Raw genomic sequence first — 21245 nt, 5'->3', positions numbered from 1 at the left:
ACTGAGTTTAATAAACCTACTGAAGCCTCCTGTCCCACCTTTGCTAGCGCAGCAAAGCTTTACCTGTAACTTGCCATACCAATTGACTTGGATAAAGACACAATTAAGGCATTGTAACCCATTAGTTAAACGTGGAGTTCAGCTTTAGCCATGCCTCATGAACCCTAATCACAACTTGGCAGTAAGTTTGCAATGTAGATTTCAAGCTCACTATACACATGAATGAAACTAGAAAGGATCTCAGTCAGTCCTTTCAGCAGCTTCAAAACCAGATTTTACATTCTCTTTGTAATTCGAGATGTTTTTGTCATTACAAAACCAGTAATGGTATAGTAACTTTGCCAATTTTTTGCCTATGATAAAATTTAAACAGGAGAAAGGCTCAACCTCAACCCACACTGTGCAGTCTACAGAAATATATGGTTCCTTGGAGTGTCTGAATACCAAAAAGACAATGAAGAAACCCAACCAAGTGATTTTTCTGTCCTGTTCCCTGAGAAAACTCCCTTCAGAGCCCAGCAGCGACTACCTGACACACTAGCTTTCCAGTGGGATTAATATGGTTACCAACAGGGAAGAAGGATGAGGTACCACACTGAGTTTAAAACCAAGATTTCTCCTTTTGCCATCCTGCCTTGAAGGCAACTGTTTCTCTATGTGCCACAAATTTGCCAAAGGCACTGCCAGAAGACCATGACCTCTTCCTGTCTGATTTATCATTGGCACTAAGCCACCATTGCTCAGACACCATACCCTTTTGAATAAAGGCTTCTGACACCCATAGGTGTCCTGGTCTTTGCTAATCAAAGAGACACATGAAACCTGAATAAAAAAAATGGCCTTTCAGTCCAAAGCTTTATTTTTCAGTTTATTCCCATTTGGCTAGAACAAGAGAAAATGTTTGCTTTTCTTATTTTTTTTTTTTAGTATTTTTTTTTTTTCTTCTCAGTTATTGCAAAAAGAAAACCGTTACCTTTCATTCAGCTGCTACTTAGCAGTAGGATCCAGCACAACATACACAGGGATCATGTTAAGTCCAGATCTGAAATTAATCAACACAACTGCCTGGAAGACTTCCATCTAATACCCACTAAGGCTAACCACCACCACAACACAAGATGTTAAAATTGCAGGCCCGCTTCCAGTACTTCTTTAATATAGCCTTTACCAATAGCCATCAGAGTTTTTCTGAGTGCATTCAATTAAACTGTAGCTGAGGTTACTTGCTATTTCTAAACCCATTAGCTACAGGTATAGGAAACTCAGGCAAGTAACATTAAAAGCGTGTCTGCCTGTCAATATTTTTAATCATCCTAAACGCTGTTTATCTTTTCCCAAATGGCCAATTCTTAATGCCAAGTTTGTTTCTTCTACGTAACAAAAAGCTGTTAAAAACAGTAACAGCCATGTTTCTGAACAATGAGGCGGGTGGGAAGCGAGGGGCAACACAACCAAACTCACGTTTTCTTTTTGTTACAGATGGGTAACAATAAATTATGAGTTACAAAGTGGCAAGCCAAAACTAGCAGACCCAACTAATCTCTTTATTTAAAGTATATCCCCTAGCATTTTAAGGCTTGACACTGTGTAATATTTAGTTTCTTTCTCATTCACTCCCCAAGGGTGTTCAACATGTTACTGCAAATTGAGGCATCGCTATCCCTCCCCTTAAGGAATGTATTCATGTCAGTACCTGACCAGCTGCAACATGTTTTAACATCAGAGGGATGCCACATGCACTGCCGGCCAGGAGCTTAGTGTTCAACTAACTACACATACATGGCAAATCGTCCTGCGTAAGGTTAAAACAGCTTGTTCTACACCAGAAACAGTTATTTAGCAGGCAGGAATCTAGCTTGCTCCCTGCTATACCACACTCCGAAAAACATCTGCTTAGTAACTCTGAAAGTGTATGGAGTTACTATCATAGTATTTCAAAAGAAAAGCGTTGGGACCCTGGGAAATGTGTGTCTCACTTTATCTAGCATGTATGGAGCTGTCACAGTGCTCCTTCCTTTAGGGACACATTCTTTGCTGTGGCTTCTATTCTTCTTCCTCCCACATGAAGCACCCCATGTACCTACACTCTTTCTGTGCTGCATTCACTGTTAGCCTCTGTGCTGCTTTAGTTTAGGCATAGCCAAATGGAACAGCCATTTTCTCCTCGCTTTCTCTCTAAACTACATACAGTTTAAAAGTACAGGCATCGTTAAGGTCTTGCAGAAAGTTTACCAGTGCCAAAAGCCCCTTTGGATCACATCCTCACATTTCGTTAATACAGTAAAAAACATTTTCCTTCTCACTTGTGCTCAAAATGCATCCCATCACCACTGTCCCTCTCTGCAACATTTCTAATACTTAGCATTCTTGTTAGGCGGTGCCAAAATTTGTAGACAACTGTCTGCATGTGGTCTCAGCAAGCCTTGGTATAGCATTTCATGAAATAACCTCGCTTCTCTTCTTGTCTCAAACCCTTCATGTGTAGACTACTACCCTGCTTGCTTGTCAGACTGCTGCCTGACCTAAACACAGTTTATCCACTTTTTTTCCCTAACCAGTGTCTTTCCATTTTGTATGGTTGCTGAAATTCACCTGAAAGTCCAGACCTAACTGGACATGCCTATGCTGAAAGCGTACAGAAGCCCAGATCAAGGGCCCAAGACTCTTTAATTGCTAGTCCTTCCCATAGCACCACCAGGGCCATTGCGACTCGCAGCCTCCCAGGCAATGCATGAGCCCAGTTCAAGGGACAACACGGACCCAGGACTGCTCTCACGAGGCTGCACCCCGTCTGGGGACGGAGGGGAGAGTTCAGCCACGCAGACACAAGCCCTGCTGTACTGCTTACCCACAGGGCCAGAAAGCAGGGGCTGGACCTGCTTCATTTACCAGAACAGACCTAACACCCGAGAACAGATCTTAAGAAAAGTACAGCTTTATCAGGGAACTGAGCTTGCAGTGCTTCCTGAACAGACGGTATTTTTCACCATACAGGCACCACTGGGGCTGCTCATTAAATGCTATTATCTAGTTACACAAGAACATACTGTTCTTGCTGGAATTCCTTTTCTAAGTGCTAAAAGCAAAATTACCTCTTTATTATAAAAACTGTAAGAATACAAAAATAAAATGCAGAAAGAAGTGCACACATTTTTACAAAAAGTACGCATGTCTGACATTAGTTGTCTTTTCCTATCCTCCATACTTCATTTTTTTTCCTTAGAAATGAAGATGAGCTGGTGTGTAACCATTCCTGTGTTTTCTGAGTATCAGTAGCCACTGCCTTTAACAAAGTGTCTATAGGTGCTATTAGACTGTACATCTTTCAGAAAGTTATTATTTTTGTTACTTCTTAAATTCTATTTTCAGACACTTTCTAACTGAAACTGCTTGCAGTCCTTATGCACCAAAGGCTCAGGGCAGTCTGAGGTCAAAAAAAGCAGTCTGTTACTTTGGTATAAATTTTCATTTGAATTTGCTTTGCTTTAAAATAAATTTAGCTGCAAAGTGTAATGTAGATCTACAATTTAGATTATTAGCTCCAATCTGGCATGCAATTCCTAATGAAAGAAGAGTAGCCTTCATTCTCTATAGACACCAACTGTTTCTATATATTTTAACAACGAAATACAGTTCTAAAAAACGAGTATTTCCTCCTCCTGGGAGAAAGGTATGAACATAAGAAAATGAAAACACAAATCAAGGGCATTTACCTAAAAACACAGTCTAGTGACTAAAAATGCAGCAGAACTGCAAGATGAAGACCCCAGTGTGTGGAAAGCAGTATCTGGGAAAATCTGGGCATTACATGCTGATTAAAGTCAGCCTCCAACTTTGAAGTCTGGCTTACAGGTTTTTGCTACGTATGACATGATGGTATGAAAGAAACATCACGTACTTTTTAAACTGCCTGAAGTCAGATTTCTTCCAACACAACACACTGAAGCAAATAACACACGTCTTCAATGAAAAATTAAGCTATAAAAGGCCAATGACATAATAGATGAGACATACAGAATATTCTTCAATCTCCAGGCATACCTGTAGCTTTCACAAAGGGGGCACACATCCAAAGAAAGGTGTGGAGGTTCAAAAAAGAGTTTGAAAGCTGATATATTTTAAATAAAATCATACAATTAACAAACATGGTAATGTTCAGTATTAAAAATTACTTTTTAATTTGATCATTTTATTTGGTTTTCTATGTAGAAATAAACAGTCACACAGAATAACACCATGAAAAGCAAAATTCAGGGCCCGCAATGGAGCTCCCCCATGCAGTTCTTAAGTGTGGTATGGAGCTCCATTCGTTTCCCAGGGATTTAATCATGTACAGGATGTTTTAAAATGGAAGCTTTATATACTCTTCAAAAGTTCAGCCAAGTAATCTTCAATTATAAACACAGACCACTGGAACCTGCTGAAAACACATGCAACCTTCTCATGTGAAAACAAATTACATTTTCCTAAATTTAGAGGGGAAAAAAAAAAAAGAAGAAATCAAGTTGTATATGGAGTCAAACACTTCAAACAGGGTAATTTTTTCCTCTCATTTCTGTCATTCATAAAATTGCTTTCCTTGATTTAAAGAACACTGCAAAGTCACTGGAAACTCATTCATATTCTTAACAGATCTAAGAGGGAAAGCGACTGAAGGTCCTTACGAAAAGCTCTGACAACCTAACCCTTATTGCTTGAGAGGAAAGAAAACAAATATCCTGCATTTGCTCAGGAGAGCAGGTGACTGACTCGAGTGCGTGTGATCCAGCGCCTGCACGCTGCCCACGCCCCAGGCTCAGCGCTGGAAGCGGAGCGCTGCCAGCATGGCTGCCGCTGCATGCCAGGCAGGGAGACGGGGAGGAACCTGGCTCGCCCAGCCGCCACGCACCGGCCTGCCGATCTCCGCTGAGATGCTGCAGTGGGCACTATAGTTAGCCACGCCAGGGAAACGTCGGCATTATCCTGCTTCTCCCACGCACCTTGGCAGGGGAGCAGAGAGCCATGGCAAACCCACGCACTGTTCCTGCACTTCTGCATCATAAATCTTAGCTGGCTTGCACCAAAAGGTGCTGGAATCCTCTGCCACGACAGAAAAAAGGAGACCGCCACTGGCAGCCCAGATGAAATAATTCTCACCTGCCGTTAAGAGCAGGCAGGCTGTCAGCCCTGCCGAGGGGAGAGGCTCCCTGCCTGCTGGCGACTGATTCACAGCCCAGCTCCTCACCCAGCCCTCCACAGCTTCAGCAATTTCCTGAAGTCTTGAAGCTGGTATGTACTTGAAATTTTAAAAAAAAAAAATCACTTATGCCTTGAAAGGAGGTAATTATAACCTGCTACTCCAGTCTCATCACCTAGAACTGGACAGTGACATCTCCATCTCACGGATGACTGACTGTAGGGATCATGCTGAACCCATACAGCTTGCGTTCGCGATGGCACATCCAGAAAAGACCTCTCGGTCGTGGTGTCAGGGCTGTGAGCATGGGGTTTGCCCATCTGCGCTCAGGTTCAGCTCAGAGACAGCATGGCTCCTGTCCTCCGGGAGCCGCTGGTGCTCTCGTCTCTGGCCCTTGGCTGAACTACGGCCCCTGCAGCGGTGCAGCCTACCTGCGGGCCCGCGTCCCAGGCCCAGCCTCAGCCCACGCCCAGGGAGGTGCCCAATGCCCAGGGCTGCCCCGGTGCCCCCGGCTGCCCCGCTCCTGGCTGGGGCGGTGGGACCGGCCCCGGCTGCCAGGCCCTGCCCTGACGGACCCTCCATGGGGAGCGCCCGCCGCTGTGCCCCGACATGGGCGTGTGCTCTCCATCCAACATACAGCTTACTGTTGCCCAGTACAGCTGCAATCCTAGATACCAGTAACATGCCTGGGTATTTCTGAGCCTTCTGGCTATTACTGTCACAGCACTAAATGTCACCCCCTTAAAATTAGGTCTGGGCCCATATAAATCCCTTCCAGGACTGGCAGTCGCATTCCCGCTGAAGCGCCCTGTCCCCACTCGTGGAGAGCGGCTACTCCTCCTGGCCCAGGGTGCATGGTGCTTCTGTAAGGAGAGGTATCTCCAGCGAGCACGGCATACCTGGCACAGGAGGGGCTGCAACGCTGCACCACGATGGACAGATGTGCACCCACGGGGGTGCTCTGCGGTGGCAGCACCACAGTCCCACCCCACCGCCCGAGCAAGCACGCCTGGTCATCCGCCCTGGTCATCCGCAGGATGCTCAGCCTAGCTCCTGAGACCGCCTGTGATCCACAAACTGTGAGCTACTAAAACAGACAAACAGCATATGGAGAATCACTGCCAGAAATGTGCGCATTTTGTTAGTGTTTAACCTACTTACTGCTCAGAACTCAAACCAAGCTTTAAAAGAACTCTCTGGAGTAAAATACTGTAGTTAAAAGTATCAGATGACTGTTTGGAAAGACCATTCCTATCTTGTGAGCAATAGCTGGAAGTTATTATCTCTGTTTTAACGGTACAAAACAGCAAAGGAAAGAAGCAGAAGCTCACTGAAATCAGTGGAAGAATCTCATTGATTTCATCAGCAAGGTGCGGTCCAAGAATCTGTAACCTCTGACAGTAAAAAGACATCAGATAAGGACGGTAAACATTCATGGGAAGGACACGGGATCCTGAGATGGAGAAGTTATGTTTACAGGAATAGGATAAGCTAAAGGGAAACTGGCACAGAAGCACACAAAATGGGGACTTTGCTCCTCAGCCACTGAATCATCTGCTTTGTGCAATGCACTCATGTCAAAGGTGCCCGGGCTTCCCCGCTGAAATGCTGTGAACGAGACTAACAGAGCGTTGCCAGAAACACTGCTCCAGCAAAGCAACTGCAGGTACTCAGTCATGTCCCAAGGCACAGCCGGAGGACAGAATTCAAGTTTTTCATTATTTACTAATTGATCTGTACCAGAACTACTAGCTGTTGAGCTGTAAAGGCTGCACTGCTCTAGGTAAGTGGTATAAAGGCTCTGAAGAAGCACTTGGAAGTATTTTCCATTATTCCATCTCATTAAGCTCCTTCCTTTTCCCCCTCCCCTCTCTCTATATCCTTCAAATTGTTTATTTTTTCAAATAACTTGCTTGTGCTACGTTCATTCTTTTGGCTGCTCTGTCCTGAAGTAAAACAGTCTAGTTTTTTGCCAGCTATTTCCCTTTGTCTTGCCAATGTTACTAAAAGACGACTTTCTTGCTGGCATGCACCTCCTCCCTGACTGGCTACCCAGAACAGAAGCACAGTCAGAAAAAGACCTCATCGATTTAGATGCAGCTTCATTTCACCATGAAGTTATGCCCTGCCACAGCTACCTTCTCCAGGACTCAGAGCACCATATGTTATGCTTACAGCCTCTCTACACAGTGTGTGAGGAAAAGGCTGCATCTGCTCGACTCGTCTCTCATTTTACTTCAGTGCCCTAGTCCCTGTACCGTACGCATGTTGGCTCTCCCTAGGCTTCTTTCTTTGGTGAGCCAAATGGTCCCACAAGAGGAAAATGAAGAACAGAATAATCTGCTCAGGGTCTGTTCCCTGGAGCTGCATTAAAACATACCAAATTTGTCTCTCTCTACCTGGGACACTCCTTCGGTATTATACGGAGAAAATCATGTACCTTCAAACTTCCTTACGATATGCCCCAGGGTACACAGCACATACTCTTTACACATGCTATAATAAAACCCAGAAGTTGCAAGCCTTGCACAGTGAGGGACAAATCAGTACACACTAATTAGCCCAGTGGCCAGAATATTCTCCCATGTGGTCCTCTAAGACACAAATGTCCTTATTCAATTCAGGAACCAAAAAATGTACAAAAACAGAGAGATGCCGCCAACCAAGAGGGAACGCTGAGTGCAGCAATGATCTTAAATCTTGTTCCTCTGCCGAGTCTTGATGCCAAAGTCAGCTTTGTCAAGAGAGACGTGTTTTTACTTAGAATGCAGAATTAGAAATCCTCTCTTGCCAGTAGACATCTTCAACTGTATTTTAAGTAAGTTAATATAGCGCATCCTTCAGCTTCTAGCCACAGCCACCAGTGGTTCTACAAATGCCTGTTGGTATGCTTGTGGTCACAAAAGCACAGAAAGCGGGGGGAAGTAGCATAATTCCCAGCTCAGACTGAGACTGTTCAAGCCAACTGGTCCCATTTTCCATAAGAATACCCTGCCATTTTACAGGAGACATATCTCAGAGCAGATCTGGGCTCTAAGCAGAAACACCGAAGAAGCTCTAGGCTCCAGGGGCTTGGTGAAGTCATACAGGGAAGAATATGGGGATCTTAGGGATTTCTCAGGTCATGCGGTAGTCGATGGCTTTCACCAGCAGCGCAGTTTTGGACACCGGTGATCAGTTCTGTCTCTACCCTGCCTATACTTAAATGTTAGTGTGACAAAAAAGGACTGTGCGGAAGACTGGGAATTAGAACCCCAGGGACATTCTTCTCAGCAGTTTGGAAGTGCCCCATGAGAGATGTGCAGGATTCATGGAGATGTTCCTCTGAGGAAGGAGGGGCACACAAGGGCTGATGAGGCATCCTTTGGCTGCAAGAAGCAGGGGATTGCCCAGGAAGAGCTCAATTCAGCGCTATTACAGGCATAAACCACAGAGCCCTCTCTCTGTGTATATTAAAATGCTGCAATTAGTATTTTTCAAGACAACAAACGGGGTACTTACCTGTATTTATGAATGATGGCATTAAATAATCTTCCATCGCGCCAGCAGGTAGTGAAATTTTCACAACGGATTCCAGCATAACCCTCGGTTGTCTGCTGCGACCACAGGAGCAGTCTCTCTTTAGCAGACATGTCCTCTGACTCTCCAGTAACATGGATATCAGATATCTAAAATACAGTTAATATAAATATTACAGTTACATAGAATACATTATCATGTTTAAAATATTGCAGAAAACCACTCTGCATTACTGAAGAATTTTCTGTCTGATATTTGCATACATAAATAAAATGATTATTCAGGTACTGTATTAATACTCTTTCATGTCATATCCTTGTGCACTGTTAGTGTCTTCAATATTAAGTACAAAATTCATAACTTCACAATTTTCTTCAGTTATCCAGTTCTCAGCCTCTTAATTTCCAGGGACAATCTAATACTATTACATAATGAAAAATACTTAACTATGTCTATTTTATGCTGATAATGTGAATAATAATCTATTTTTATGTATTATACCTGTTACACATAAATGTTATATAATTATATAAATACACAATATATTTTATATGTATATATTCACACCTATCTAATACCCATATTTATATTATACATACTTTATTTAGCTACAAACTGTTCCTCTCTTAAAACAGGTTAAATTATAATATACGCTGTTCTGGAATTCAGTAACAAAAAAGTCACTTATCATGAAAATGGACAATAATGGTTTTAGGACAAAATTTTCCAAGAAGCATTTTAGGAATGACGGAAGGACTGGAAGATTATAAATGAAAATTTTGCCTAATACAGAAGGTTTGATTTTGTGTTATCTAAGCATTATCAACTTCATGTCAGGGAAAGCAGGAAAGCATTGGGAATTTTACATACAAACACTACCTTCTGGTACATTAAATTTTCCCCTAATGAAGTTCAGTCAGTTTGCTTAGAAAACTACCACTGTAGAAATAGGAAACTGACATTTCCCTTATTTGCACATATATTGTTTGCACCTCATGTTCTAGAAATTATACTCAGTGTAAATCTGAACTGCAAGATAGAACAAAAAGACCTGCCTTGATAAAGAAAGTGCTATCACATATTGTCTTTCTTCTAAGTGACCACCTTTTACCATTTATTAAAAAATAATAGATAATATATATATTTTTTTTCCATTATGAAGAACATCTAGAACCCAAGTACCATGAGGCACTACATAAGGACCCATGTACCATAGTTCAGACATTACAAAAAGCAGGCTGAGGTGCTTGGGCAGAGGCAAGAGGGCTTGAGACAACGCCAACATTTGTGGGTGGACACCAAGCACCCCCACGAGCCCACCTGGAAGAAGCCGCGCCGCAGAAGCCTACACCCAGCGCCGCGGGGAGAGACAGGTCTCTTCCAGCTCTGGAGCCAGCCTGAGGCCAGGGCTCAGGGGAGGTTTGCCCACAGACAACGTTAGGGACAAGGTAGCTGCCAAAGAGGCTTAACTCTGGAGCTGTGCCAATTCCAGCAATCCTGTTCTAGTGTAAACCAGGGAGCTACGTTCATGAGGTCAGATGGGACCGTCATAACCATGCCTCCTGGCCTTGAAATCTCTGCACACAAAGGTATCTTCTGTCTGGGCTCTTCCTGGGGGAGTTCAGACAGGCTAGGTGGGAAATTACGGGTGTTTCTCACATTAAAGCCACACAGTGCCGGGAACAAAGAAATGTAGCTTTCCCTACGGATGCTGCTATGTCAATGCCTAACAGGAGGTGGTGGAAAGCCCTAGGAAGCAGGGGACTAAAGGAAGAGCCTTGGAGATGTCAAGGCAATGTAGCTGCTGGAATGTTCTCTGCAACTTCTGTTTAACCACCTTTCACACTTCAAGGCGATGATGAGCATTTACAGTCATACAGTAAATTGTAAGTAAATCTAATGCAGGGAACAAATTATTTCAGATTATTTTCTATGCAGGTATCCACAAAACACCAAGTTGTGAAAGCAGTTCTTCAGATCACAGGCCATCATGTCTGCTGGCTCTAGGTAAGGGAAAGATACAGGCACCGATGCTAGAATGCAAAATAGTTTTAACTTTTCAACCAGCCAGTAAATACCTCCAAAGATCTGATGGCATTTCTTGCATCCTATTGTCTCCAGCTTCAACACTGCACTTTTTTTAAGAAAAAAATCAAAGCGGGGGGGGGTGGGGGGGGGAATGATCCCTTTTTTGTTTAAAACACTGAAGACAAACACATACAGCTGTGATTGTTTATAAATTTCTAGTTACCAAAATCCTGCACAGAGTATTTACTACATGAAATCACACAAAATACAGACAGTATGAGTCTTGTAAGTGAAGACAAGAGGGAATCCAATGCGGCAAATGATCAACTTAAAAGCTCTCTGAAAATTTTCTCATCTGCAGTGTAAGATTTTCTTTCTGTTGGTTACCTTTATTCTTTGGTATTTCAAAGCAAGAAAGCAAAATAAATATTTTTTCAGTAGCTTTAGTTTCTATTCATCAAAGAACAACCAGACCACGATATAAATGAAGTCAACCATTTACCACTTATCCGGACAACGCGTCTGAAAGAAATGATGTCATTTGGAAGTGCCAGATGTCTAGCAAAAAACACCCCGAACAACAACAAAAAACCCCAAGCCTATAGTTTTTTCACTGTCATTTTCAGAAAGTCCTCTGTGTGTAATCCTTAAGTATCACATTTTTTAATATATTCTAAGCAAGCTAACAATGTAATTTGCTAATGGCCATTCCTTACTGCTGAGTTCAAATCTTTAGCCTCCTTCACGGTTAATTGACTTGTGATGGCTATGTACGTTTCAGAGTGCAAAGAGTGCAAACGCTGCATATTTGAGTGCACATTGGATTCCTCGGGCAACAAATGATTTCAGACATCAAGGCAACTTCTGAAGGTCGTACTTGCATCTGTTGTTACACAGAAATAACATTTGTAGCTATGGACACAAACATGAGGATATTTCTTATTCTGAAAGTGACCACAAGGCAAGCTTGCAATCCAAATTTTGGATGGCTAAAACATGAATTTAGCTCATTACCCTAAGATCAACAGGATTTCGATCCAAAAATCTTCCAAGCACTATTCGGCACCCTACTTGGCCATCTGAAGAAAAAGGAATAGACTAGGCTGGGTTTAAAAACTGAAATTGCTTTTCACTCATGGAAGTAGCCCATTTCAGTACAGGTTAAGGAACACTAACATTAGACTGAGACCTGAAACAGCCTGAGCATTTCTTTCTCTAAATAAAGTATTTCAGATTCCAACGCTAATATTTCAGACGTTTTCATAAACATTGAATTCATGTTTAAAAAGTATAAAAATACACTGAGGGAAATGGTGAGTCAAAGAGCTATATTTTATTACGCTTACAAATATGAGCTCTGCTTTGCAAGATGCCCTATTAACTTGGAACTACTTAACAAGTAAAATACTACCCCCACAAAATAAGGCGTCAGAGAGAGAGACAGCACATCTTTCCTTTGATAACCCCATAAGGACAGTCTAGATACTCATCTACCAACTATGCATTATCAGCAATATTTATAACATCATTTGCTACAGGAAAGAAAAAGAAGGACTACTAAATTAGGAATACTAGAACAGAAAATAAGTTAAGGGGCAATCAAATCTTTTACTGTTCAAATTTTGTCCTTCAAAGCAAAGAGTTTGTGTGAACCTTTCATTCTTATATCCCACAAGCCTATCATTTACCCACTATAATCTCTTACTAGAGGACATTTGTTCCTTGAGCATAGCAGAAATTAATGAGTTTGCATGAGTTTGACCAGTTCTTTGCTAGAGATCCAGTTTGCCAAATTACCTCAAAGCCTGTGAATTGCAAGTTGTGCAAGAAAAAGAGACAGAGGTAATTCTCTGCACAGCCCTAGTATCTCAGGATCAAATTCTTAATTCTCTATGTCTTGTTTCTAACTGGGAGAACTAGTTCTTCTCTGCTACTACAAGTGTTTTTTCTCTGCCTGTAAGTTTGCTCTGCATCACACAGTATACAAAATCCATACACCAAAAAGCCTCAAGCTCTTTGCTTGCACTGGTTTCAGTGATGCAGTTTTGAGTCCAAAGAGCAGAGCAGATCAGAGAAGACCTTCCATGAAAGATCAACAGTGGTGCTGGATTTCTGTGGCTCATTTTTTACAGTGCAAATAGAAGAGCAAGACTGGTATAGATAGTATGGAGTCTTCCCTCTGATTCCATCTTATCCCAAATGTTTTGAAGCAAGTCTAAACTTGACATAATGTACTTAACCACACAAAAGTATATAATGGGCTACAGATTTATAATGTATATATGAAAGGTATTCTGACATCAGCTAGCTCTAAACCAGAAAAGTCTGAAGAACACAAAGAAGTAAGAGAAAAAAAGAATACATGAATATGGAGAGATTCTGAAATGCTGTTTTCCACCTAAGCTAAGTAGCTCGTTATGCGTTGTGTTTGAAAAGGATTGTTGACAGCATGTGGAGGGAAGTATAGTTATACGAATGGAATTTGAACTTGCATGTGATCACAAGAAGTCATCTCCCCTGACGTTACAGCTGGACTTTGTGAGTTTCCATTTGGCCATAAACTCAAACGTTCCTATTCAGCTCTCGCAAGGCTCTGTGGAGCTGCGAGTCCAGCTTTGGGCAACACCCTTGAAAAAATATTGGAACAGTTGAAGCAGATCGAAAGAGAAAAACAAGAATGACAAAGATCTAAAAATACATGACCTCTTAGGAAAGACTGAAAAATCGGGTTTATTTAGTCTAAAGTAAGGAAAACAGAGGGGAGATGTGATAACAGTCTTCAAATATGTAAAACAGTTGCAAAAAAGGTAATAAATCAACTCTTCTGGGAATAGGAAAAGAATTAACGAGTTTAAAATGAGCATATGTGTTTTCCACTAAAACCACTTTTTAATACAAAAGACAGATAAGCACTAGAATAATTACTCAGGAAGCATGTGAAACCACCAGTAAGACAGATGCAGAAGAACAAGTATCAGACAAGAACGGTTTTCATTAAGTTATCTTGCCTTCAGGTACAAAGATGACCTAGATGACCTGTCCAGAACCTTTCCAGCCCTAGTTCTGTAGTTCCATCAATGATTATAGATCTTCTTCATTTACCAGCATTTAAGGTGGATTGCACCTGCTTCTTTTGAGTATTACAAGGAAGTAAACAATACTATGCCAATACAGCAAAACTCCTGGCTTTTGCACCTTTGCCCTGCAAATCACATTCCAGAAGGCCAGCTGGCACCTCTCCCTCCCTTAACCATACTACATGAATAGAGAATGCAAGATTATATGATAGTGGACATAGTTGGAAGGTGTCTTGTTATATTTGTATAAATAACAGCTTTATTGTTTTATCTAAATGTTTTGTATTTCAGTATACTTGTTTAGTTCTCAAATGCAATCAAAAGGAAAGTGGTCATGACTGTAAAATAAGCTTGAATCTGCAATCTAGTCTTCTTCCTGGATTTGTTTTCAGGTCAAAGCTAAGGGCTCTTAAAATTACTTATACTCAGAATCTTGGGTGGAGAAAGGGAACTGAACTGAAAACCAGCCATTTCAGCAACTCAGGCATTTAGCCTGATCTGTCAGTAGATTTCATATTTGTATCACCATGCAGTGTTTTATCGATACCACCAGCACAAGTCTCAGTATTGATGTAGGTGCTCAGCAAAAGCTTCATTTTTTCCCCCCTTCCCCCTGTGGTAACAAGGGGTATGTGCCTACTTGGAGTAATAACTGCAGCAATATTAGAAGCTGTATTAGGCTGATTATACAGGAAAAACCAGCCACGCTTGGCTGAGCAGACAAGGCCTCACACTCTTTTACTCAAGTAATGACGTTTTGTTCAAATCAAACAACCTCACTAAGCTGTTCCTGAATTCCAGCTAAGATTAAGAGGGCAAAGATCTCCGTGTGTATTAGGAAGCTATTTGTACTAGTGTGTACCATGTGTTGTAATTGGGTGTGTTATCTGTACTTAAAAACTAAGCTCGGAAAAAGTATAATTTGATTCCTGTTACAAAAGTAAATTACATAAACAACAGAAGTGTAGTTACTCTTTGCTGGAAAGAATACCTTCTGCATACGTCCGTTCCCTTTGCTCACTCAACTCAACGCTCCAATGTCCCTGCTGAGCAAGGGAAATCAGTTTTGGACCAGATCCTGGTATGAGCGTTGACCCACACCTACAGATTACAGTTGTGCTGAAGATAAGTGGGGCAGAACTGGTAATATGGATTGAACTGGTAAGCATGAATACTGACAGACAAAACCCTGCCTTCCTTCAGATACTCTGCAACTAAGCTCATACTTTGGTTTCTTTTATTGTAAAAGGAAGATAAACCTACCCTCAGAGGAAGATGGAATGCCAATAATTAATGTCATATAGGCAGTTTGGGAGGAAAGATCTTTTAAAAGAAGCATACAGCATTATTAACATGATTTATGTTCATTTTTTCTATTTCGAGCTGCCTACATATTTCTGCCATTCTTCAGGTCCTATTGGCCATAACTGAAAAGAATTAGAAATATTCTTTTCCTTGATACGAGACCCAAAGGAATTACAAGACCATCAAGAGTTGATACAAAAATTTACTGCAGATATTGAATGTGAACTTAAACAAGTCTCTAAAATTCACTCCACCTTCTAGAACCATTTTAACTTGAACATCTTTTTCCTAAATTAGGAAACAAATGAAACTACAGAGAGCAAAACAGCACAAGGATACATCAACACTCCTGAAGTACAGAGGTATTACTTAACTTATAAAGACTTAACTTTAAAAAGATAAAGTAATATGTTCTGTCCTACGACTACCTGTAGTATCATAGTGTATGTAAAAGGCTTATACACTGCAAAGAGAAGATATTTTTGTAACAGTAAAAATACCGTTCGAATACTTATTCTGAGCTAACTTTCAAAGATAGTGTACTGTGCCAAAATATTTACCTTGCTCCTGTTTGGTGGAATGCTAAATAATGCCTTTTCTTTTGGCAATTGGGAAAGCACAGCATCAGAAGAAAACCTCTTTTGTTCAAGCAGCAGATCACTTTTGCTTTCAGAAAGTGAGTGATGCAACTTTTCAAATTTATTGCTTTCTGGGACATCTTCAACGATTCTGCAAGAAGTTATGTTTAACTCAGTTTCTTCACGTCGTCTGCCTAAAATGTGGATAGCAGAATCCAAGCTGGCTGCTTTTCCATAACAAAGAGCACTAGATTTCCTCAGGAATGCTAATTCTCTCCTGTTGCTATCCTCCGAGTATTTCCTCTTCCACGTACAGCGTTTCTCTGAACTCCTCTTGTCTTGTTCCTTTAACCATGTCTTGGTTTCATCAGACTTGGTGAGCCTCTGATTATCACCATGAAAACTGTCCCCACAAAGAGAAACACTCTTTGTTTCACTCAGTAAAATTTTTGCTTTAATAGGATCAGCCGAAAGGTCTGTACTCACAGGCAGAACACTACCAGCCACTGTCACTCTCCGGGGGAAAGAATCAGCCAATCCCACACCCTTGGGACAATTCTCGGTGTTTTCTGAAATCTCCACTTCATCCTGGCTTTTTTCTTCTTTTTCTTTAACCTGTACCGAATCTGGTCCCTCGTTGGTTGATTTCTTTCTCCTTTTTCTTCTGAAATATCTTCTTCCAGGGGAATGTTTAGCTGGACTTAAGGGAGCTTTGGCAGGATCTAAACACTGTTCTTCCTTTTCAGCCCTCACACATCCACAGACATTCCCCATTTGGCTTTCGGTAACTCACAGTCGCACAGTCTCATTCATTCCAGTATATTTACATACACTTAAATCCTCTTCAGAAAGTTTAGAACCACCGTTTGCACCGTAATTTCTTCCAGACTTCACATCCATCCTCCTCAGTACGTAGCCATTTTGCTTATGAGAAATGCACACGCAATAAACGTTGTGGCACAGTGCCCAGGCAGGGCCTGTGTCTGATTAGACACTGTGGCTTATTTCTGGCCACCAATCCTCTTAAATAAACATCACTGCTTCAGCGTTGGGCTGTAACGCTGATGGCCTTTCGCAGAGATGACATAGCATTTATGAGCAACAGAAAATTCTCGCGTGCATTCTAACTTCCCGTTTCATTTAGTAACTCCAGCAAGATAAAGTAGAAAAATATGCTCAACCTTTGAAACTATTAGCTACACTCCAAATCCAAAAGCAAGCAGCGCAGCAAATAGCAGGGAGGTAGTTAGCAGATTTGTTTTGCACTTTGTATGTTTTTATTACGTATCCGATGATCCACAGAAGGGAAGATTAAAGTGAAGGATCAGAGATTGCTCTGACAGCTTGTTGGGGGTCAAATTCTTATTTGTATGTGGAGCTTTCATAGCAGCTGATGGGATATTTCACAAATTTGTCAGCTATAAATAACCTGCTGCTTCACTGCTATCATACAAGCATAAGAGCTTGCTCAGGGCAGTGGTGCTGTGTACTGGGGGCTGGAACTTAGCAGCAGATTTAAACCTTCTGGCAGATAAAGGTGAAACAAATCCCAAGAGCTAGTCTGTCTAGAAAACTCTCCACAAAGTTACTGTTTATAAAGATGGAGCTTTTTCCTCCTCCCGTGCTTCTGTTCTGTAGGCATCTCCGTGTAGCTCTGAATATAACAGCCAAGAAGCATCTAACTACATATGAAAGCTAGGTAGAAATGTAAACTATTAAAATGCAAGCAAGTCTAATCATCAACGTACTTGGTTTGGAAAGTATTGTGTTTTGAAGCTTCAGCTTCATTTTTGTTACCAATATACAAAACTTACTAAAAATAACATGCATCAGCAGGGGTAGATGTGTATGGTTGCTCATGCTGAGAAAGAACTACCGAGTGACTTGCCAAGCATTATAAGGTGTTACCACTGAGTTTCCCTTGTTTATTTGAAAAGGAATTGCAATAATGAAACCCGGAGACTTTATCCCCAGGGGCCAATTCCACTTAGGTATTCTATGACGTTTTACTGACAGGATCTAGAATGAATAATACAGCAAAGAAGTAAGATTAGCCTTCAAAGAATTTCCAAGAATGCAGATGCTCATTGCTGACCACTCTCAGGGCGCTGGGGTAAAATTTCATAGTAACACTTAGAAAATTTTATACCGCAACACTAAGGTACTAGAAGGCTGATAAAGATAGACAGGCAACTACATACAGGCACAATGCTAAAATTTCTAGTCAAAGAGATGTTTACGTCATAACCACACTCTCTTTCATAGCCTCAATTTGTATTTGTAGTACGCTTAACATACAGGTGCGGTTGTGACATTTGCTCCCTTTAACCATGGTAGAAAGCTGTATCCTAGTCAGTGTAGAAAAGCGACTTTCAGCCAAGACCCAGAAGACTCACTGATTTAAACCACACATCCACATGGCACTGAGCTGGGTCCTGACTTGCCCCCTGCCCCCCCCCCCCCCCAATTAATATAAAAAAGCACATTTAAAAAAAAATATTCTTTGTAAATGACATTGCTGTGTTTGTACAAACAAATAGCTTTTACACTTGAAAATACATCTCTCTCCTCTTTCACCAGAAACGAAGATTCAGGACTTTCCAGTGCAATGCACCGAGATCGATTTAATTTCACACAGATACAGCTTCTGATTTAATAACAACATGTATAATAGTAATAATATATGGTAAAGTATAGAATAATAATACTGAAATATTACATTATGTACTCATGAAAAAAGACTTCTTATGACTATCCTAATAAAGCAGAAATTATGTAAAAGGTTAAAGACAAGCGTGTCTAGCATTTCATTGAAAAATTGCAACTTTTCATGCTATATTAACTGTCTAATTGAAAACGTATTAAAGTAAATATAGCCTAACATATGTACACTGCCAATGTGGTTCTTCCTCAACAAATTTTGCAGGATTTAAGAATCTGCTTTAAAGTATTGCAAATTTGAATTTTCCAATGCAAGTGCATATTTAAATTAAGACACAAGGGCACTGAGGTTTTGAAACAATAATTATATTAAACTATCTGAGTTTTAATGGAATGTGATTGACTATGTAAGTTTTTTTAAACTGTTTACGTGTGTAACAATCAGCATGATACCATGTTCTTCCAAAGAGAAAATGTCCCTAAAGCACTCTCTGTTATTTCAAAACTCCTGTTAGAACTGGTGTCACTCTGTCATAAAAATGTCATATCAAATCTAATTCAAGATAGGTCAGAAGAAACACATATTGTTATTTTACAGCTGACAATCTCTGTTTTGTAATGTAATCAGTAATTTAGGAAGTCTCTGATTTTGAACATCCTCTTTCATATATACCTTAATTCTGGATTATTTCTTTTCTTAAGAGCAGGTAATTCACTTTTTCAGAAAATCAGATGCTTCTGAAGAGGAATTAAAAAAATTGAGGCAGCAAAAATACAAGAATCAGTTCTGAAACACTGATTACAAAAGCTCAGTGCTCCCAACAATCCTGGCTTACTGCTGCATTTTCCAGGTCAATGTAGTTAAATGCAGAAGGTGTAGCTGCAGCTATTGCTAGAATTTAACCATTTCTAAATATTAGCTAGGAATAAATGCATTCCAAATATATCCCTACAAATTATTAGTAGTATTTGTGACTTTCTATCTTCCTAGAAATAGGTAAGAAATAGGTATTTTTGATACTTAATAACCAATTTAGCAATATTTACCAGCTGTTCCTGAATGAGAAGGCTATCACCTCTCCATTAACAATTCTTTCTGTTGTTCCTTGTTTTTCCATGAACCAAAAAGTAACTTTATAGTCACTTTAACTTTGTAAGTCACTTATGCTCTTGAACCAAAGAAAAGATCAAGGACAAAAGAACTGACAAATTGTATTTATATCAGTTCTCATTTATTTAATATATAAAAAAAAAGCCTATGCAAAATCATATTCCGTGTTCAGGGAAGATGATAAATGAGCATAACTAAAGACAAAATGACCACTTTCAGCTAACTACAGTTATCTATAAAGTCATAACTTTGGTCTCAGCAAGGAAAGAGACAGACACAACAGGATTAAACTGGGGATTTAGAAAACTGAAATTTCTTCTAAAACCTGTCTGCTAGAGCAAAGAAATATGATGTTCTAAAGCATCGAAAGAGACTACCACCTAAGCCTATGAGAACCACCACAACATACTGAAGACCTGACCACACCAGGGGCTTTGTCTCAGACACCTGACTCGACCCAAATGGAAGCTCAGCGCTGGCCAAAGCCAAAGATCCAAATGATAGAAGCTGTTAAAAATACTATCAGGGATTGTTGTGTTTTGGCTGGTTGGTTCATTTTTGGTTTGGTTAGGGGGTTGGGGGGGGGGGTGTTGGTGTTTTTTGGTTTGGTTTGGTTTGGTTTTTTTTAACAAAAACCCGAAGATACAAATTTATACCCACTAATGCTGGAAAGTTTTAAAGAGAGATTAGCAAAAGACTTTTTCTAGCACATAAACCTTTAAGAAGTATAACACGAATAAAGGATTAGACCAACACTTGTAAGCAATTTGATCTGCCTTAGAGGCTGCTTAATCACAAACAAAAGGTTAACATTAAGACATGGCAAACAAAATAACATGGAGACATGAAACAGCTCATGCAGATTTGTATGAGTTCGCATTTAACTGTAGACTTCTGTAACTTGTCAAGCATGTCTGTGACTGTGAAATGTGTTATGCTCTTAACATGGGACAGATATATTACACATTAAAGTTGCAACATTATTGAATATCTGCGTATTTGTTAGTCTGCAAAATGCTGAGACCATTCATCCTTTGTACACTGCTAATTTATGCTTTATCATTGGTTTCATATAGCTAGCCCATCAAACCACGCCTGGTACCTTTTATCCTAGAATAACATGATCAAAAGCCTATCAGGAATGCATTTCAGGTAGTTTTGGATCTAAGATCCCTTCCCCCCTTTCTTTTTTTTGTTGTTTATGCAACACAGCAAAAGCAATGGAGCATTTAGCATAAATGGGACGTGTCATTTCATAGTACTAAAACAGCATACCAGATAACCAGTGAGCATTTTGTTGCACAGCCCAAAGGTCGCATGCAGAATGACAGAGATAAATGTAAGTCAAAGAGAAAGTGAAAATTAAAGCAGCACAAGATAGAGAATAAGGCAAAAAATAAAGGCTTGCCAGCACACAATATAAGAAGCACACAATATTAGAAACATTATATTTGGAGCTGTTTGAGCTCTCCTGGCAACCACTGCTCAAAATCTGAGACAGCTTTTCAGGTACCACTGAGGTACCAAAAGTCACAACCCTGAACATGAGAAGGTTTATACCCAGTGAGATGGCTTACAAAAAAAGAGGAATCTGTTCCTCATTGATGGTTTTATGGGATTAAGGATGAAGAGAATCAAATGGATGAGCTAGCTGCTTGTAAATCTCATCCTGCTACAGATGTCCCACTGTTTGTAGAGATAAAGTCTAAATATGACTGCAATGAGCCTTAATGCTTCTAGTCCTTGCTGTGATTCAGATGAGTCCCAGAAATCCCAGGAAATCCACACTC

General features: G+C 40.6%; 1 protein-coding gene across 4 annotated transcripts in view; it reads right to left on the bottom strand.

Moving 5' to 3' along the window:
* Positions 1-21245, bottom strand: part of DST (dystonin) — a 313286-nt gene that overhangs the window by 160726 nt on the left and 131315 nt on the right. For all 4 annotated transcript variants that reach the window (XM_075707064.1, XM_075707065.1, XM_075707066.1 and 1 more), the window contains one exon: positions 8678-8844. In XM_075707064.1, the coding sequence (XP_075563179.1) occupies positions 8678-8844 (167 nt within the window). The remainder of the gene's footprint in view (positions 1-8677; positions 8845-21245) is intronic.

This window comes from Pelecanus crispus, chromosome 3 (assembly GCF_030463565.1).
Source record: "Pelecanus crispus isolate bPelCri1 chromosome 3, bPelCri1.pri, whole genome shotgun sequence".
Taxonomy (NCBI): Eukaryota; Metazoa; Chordata; class Aves; order Pelecaniformes; family Pelecanidae; genus Pelecanus; species Pelecanus crispus.
This window is presented reverse-complemented; position numbering and strand designations above follow the sequence as displayed.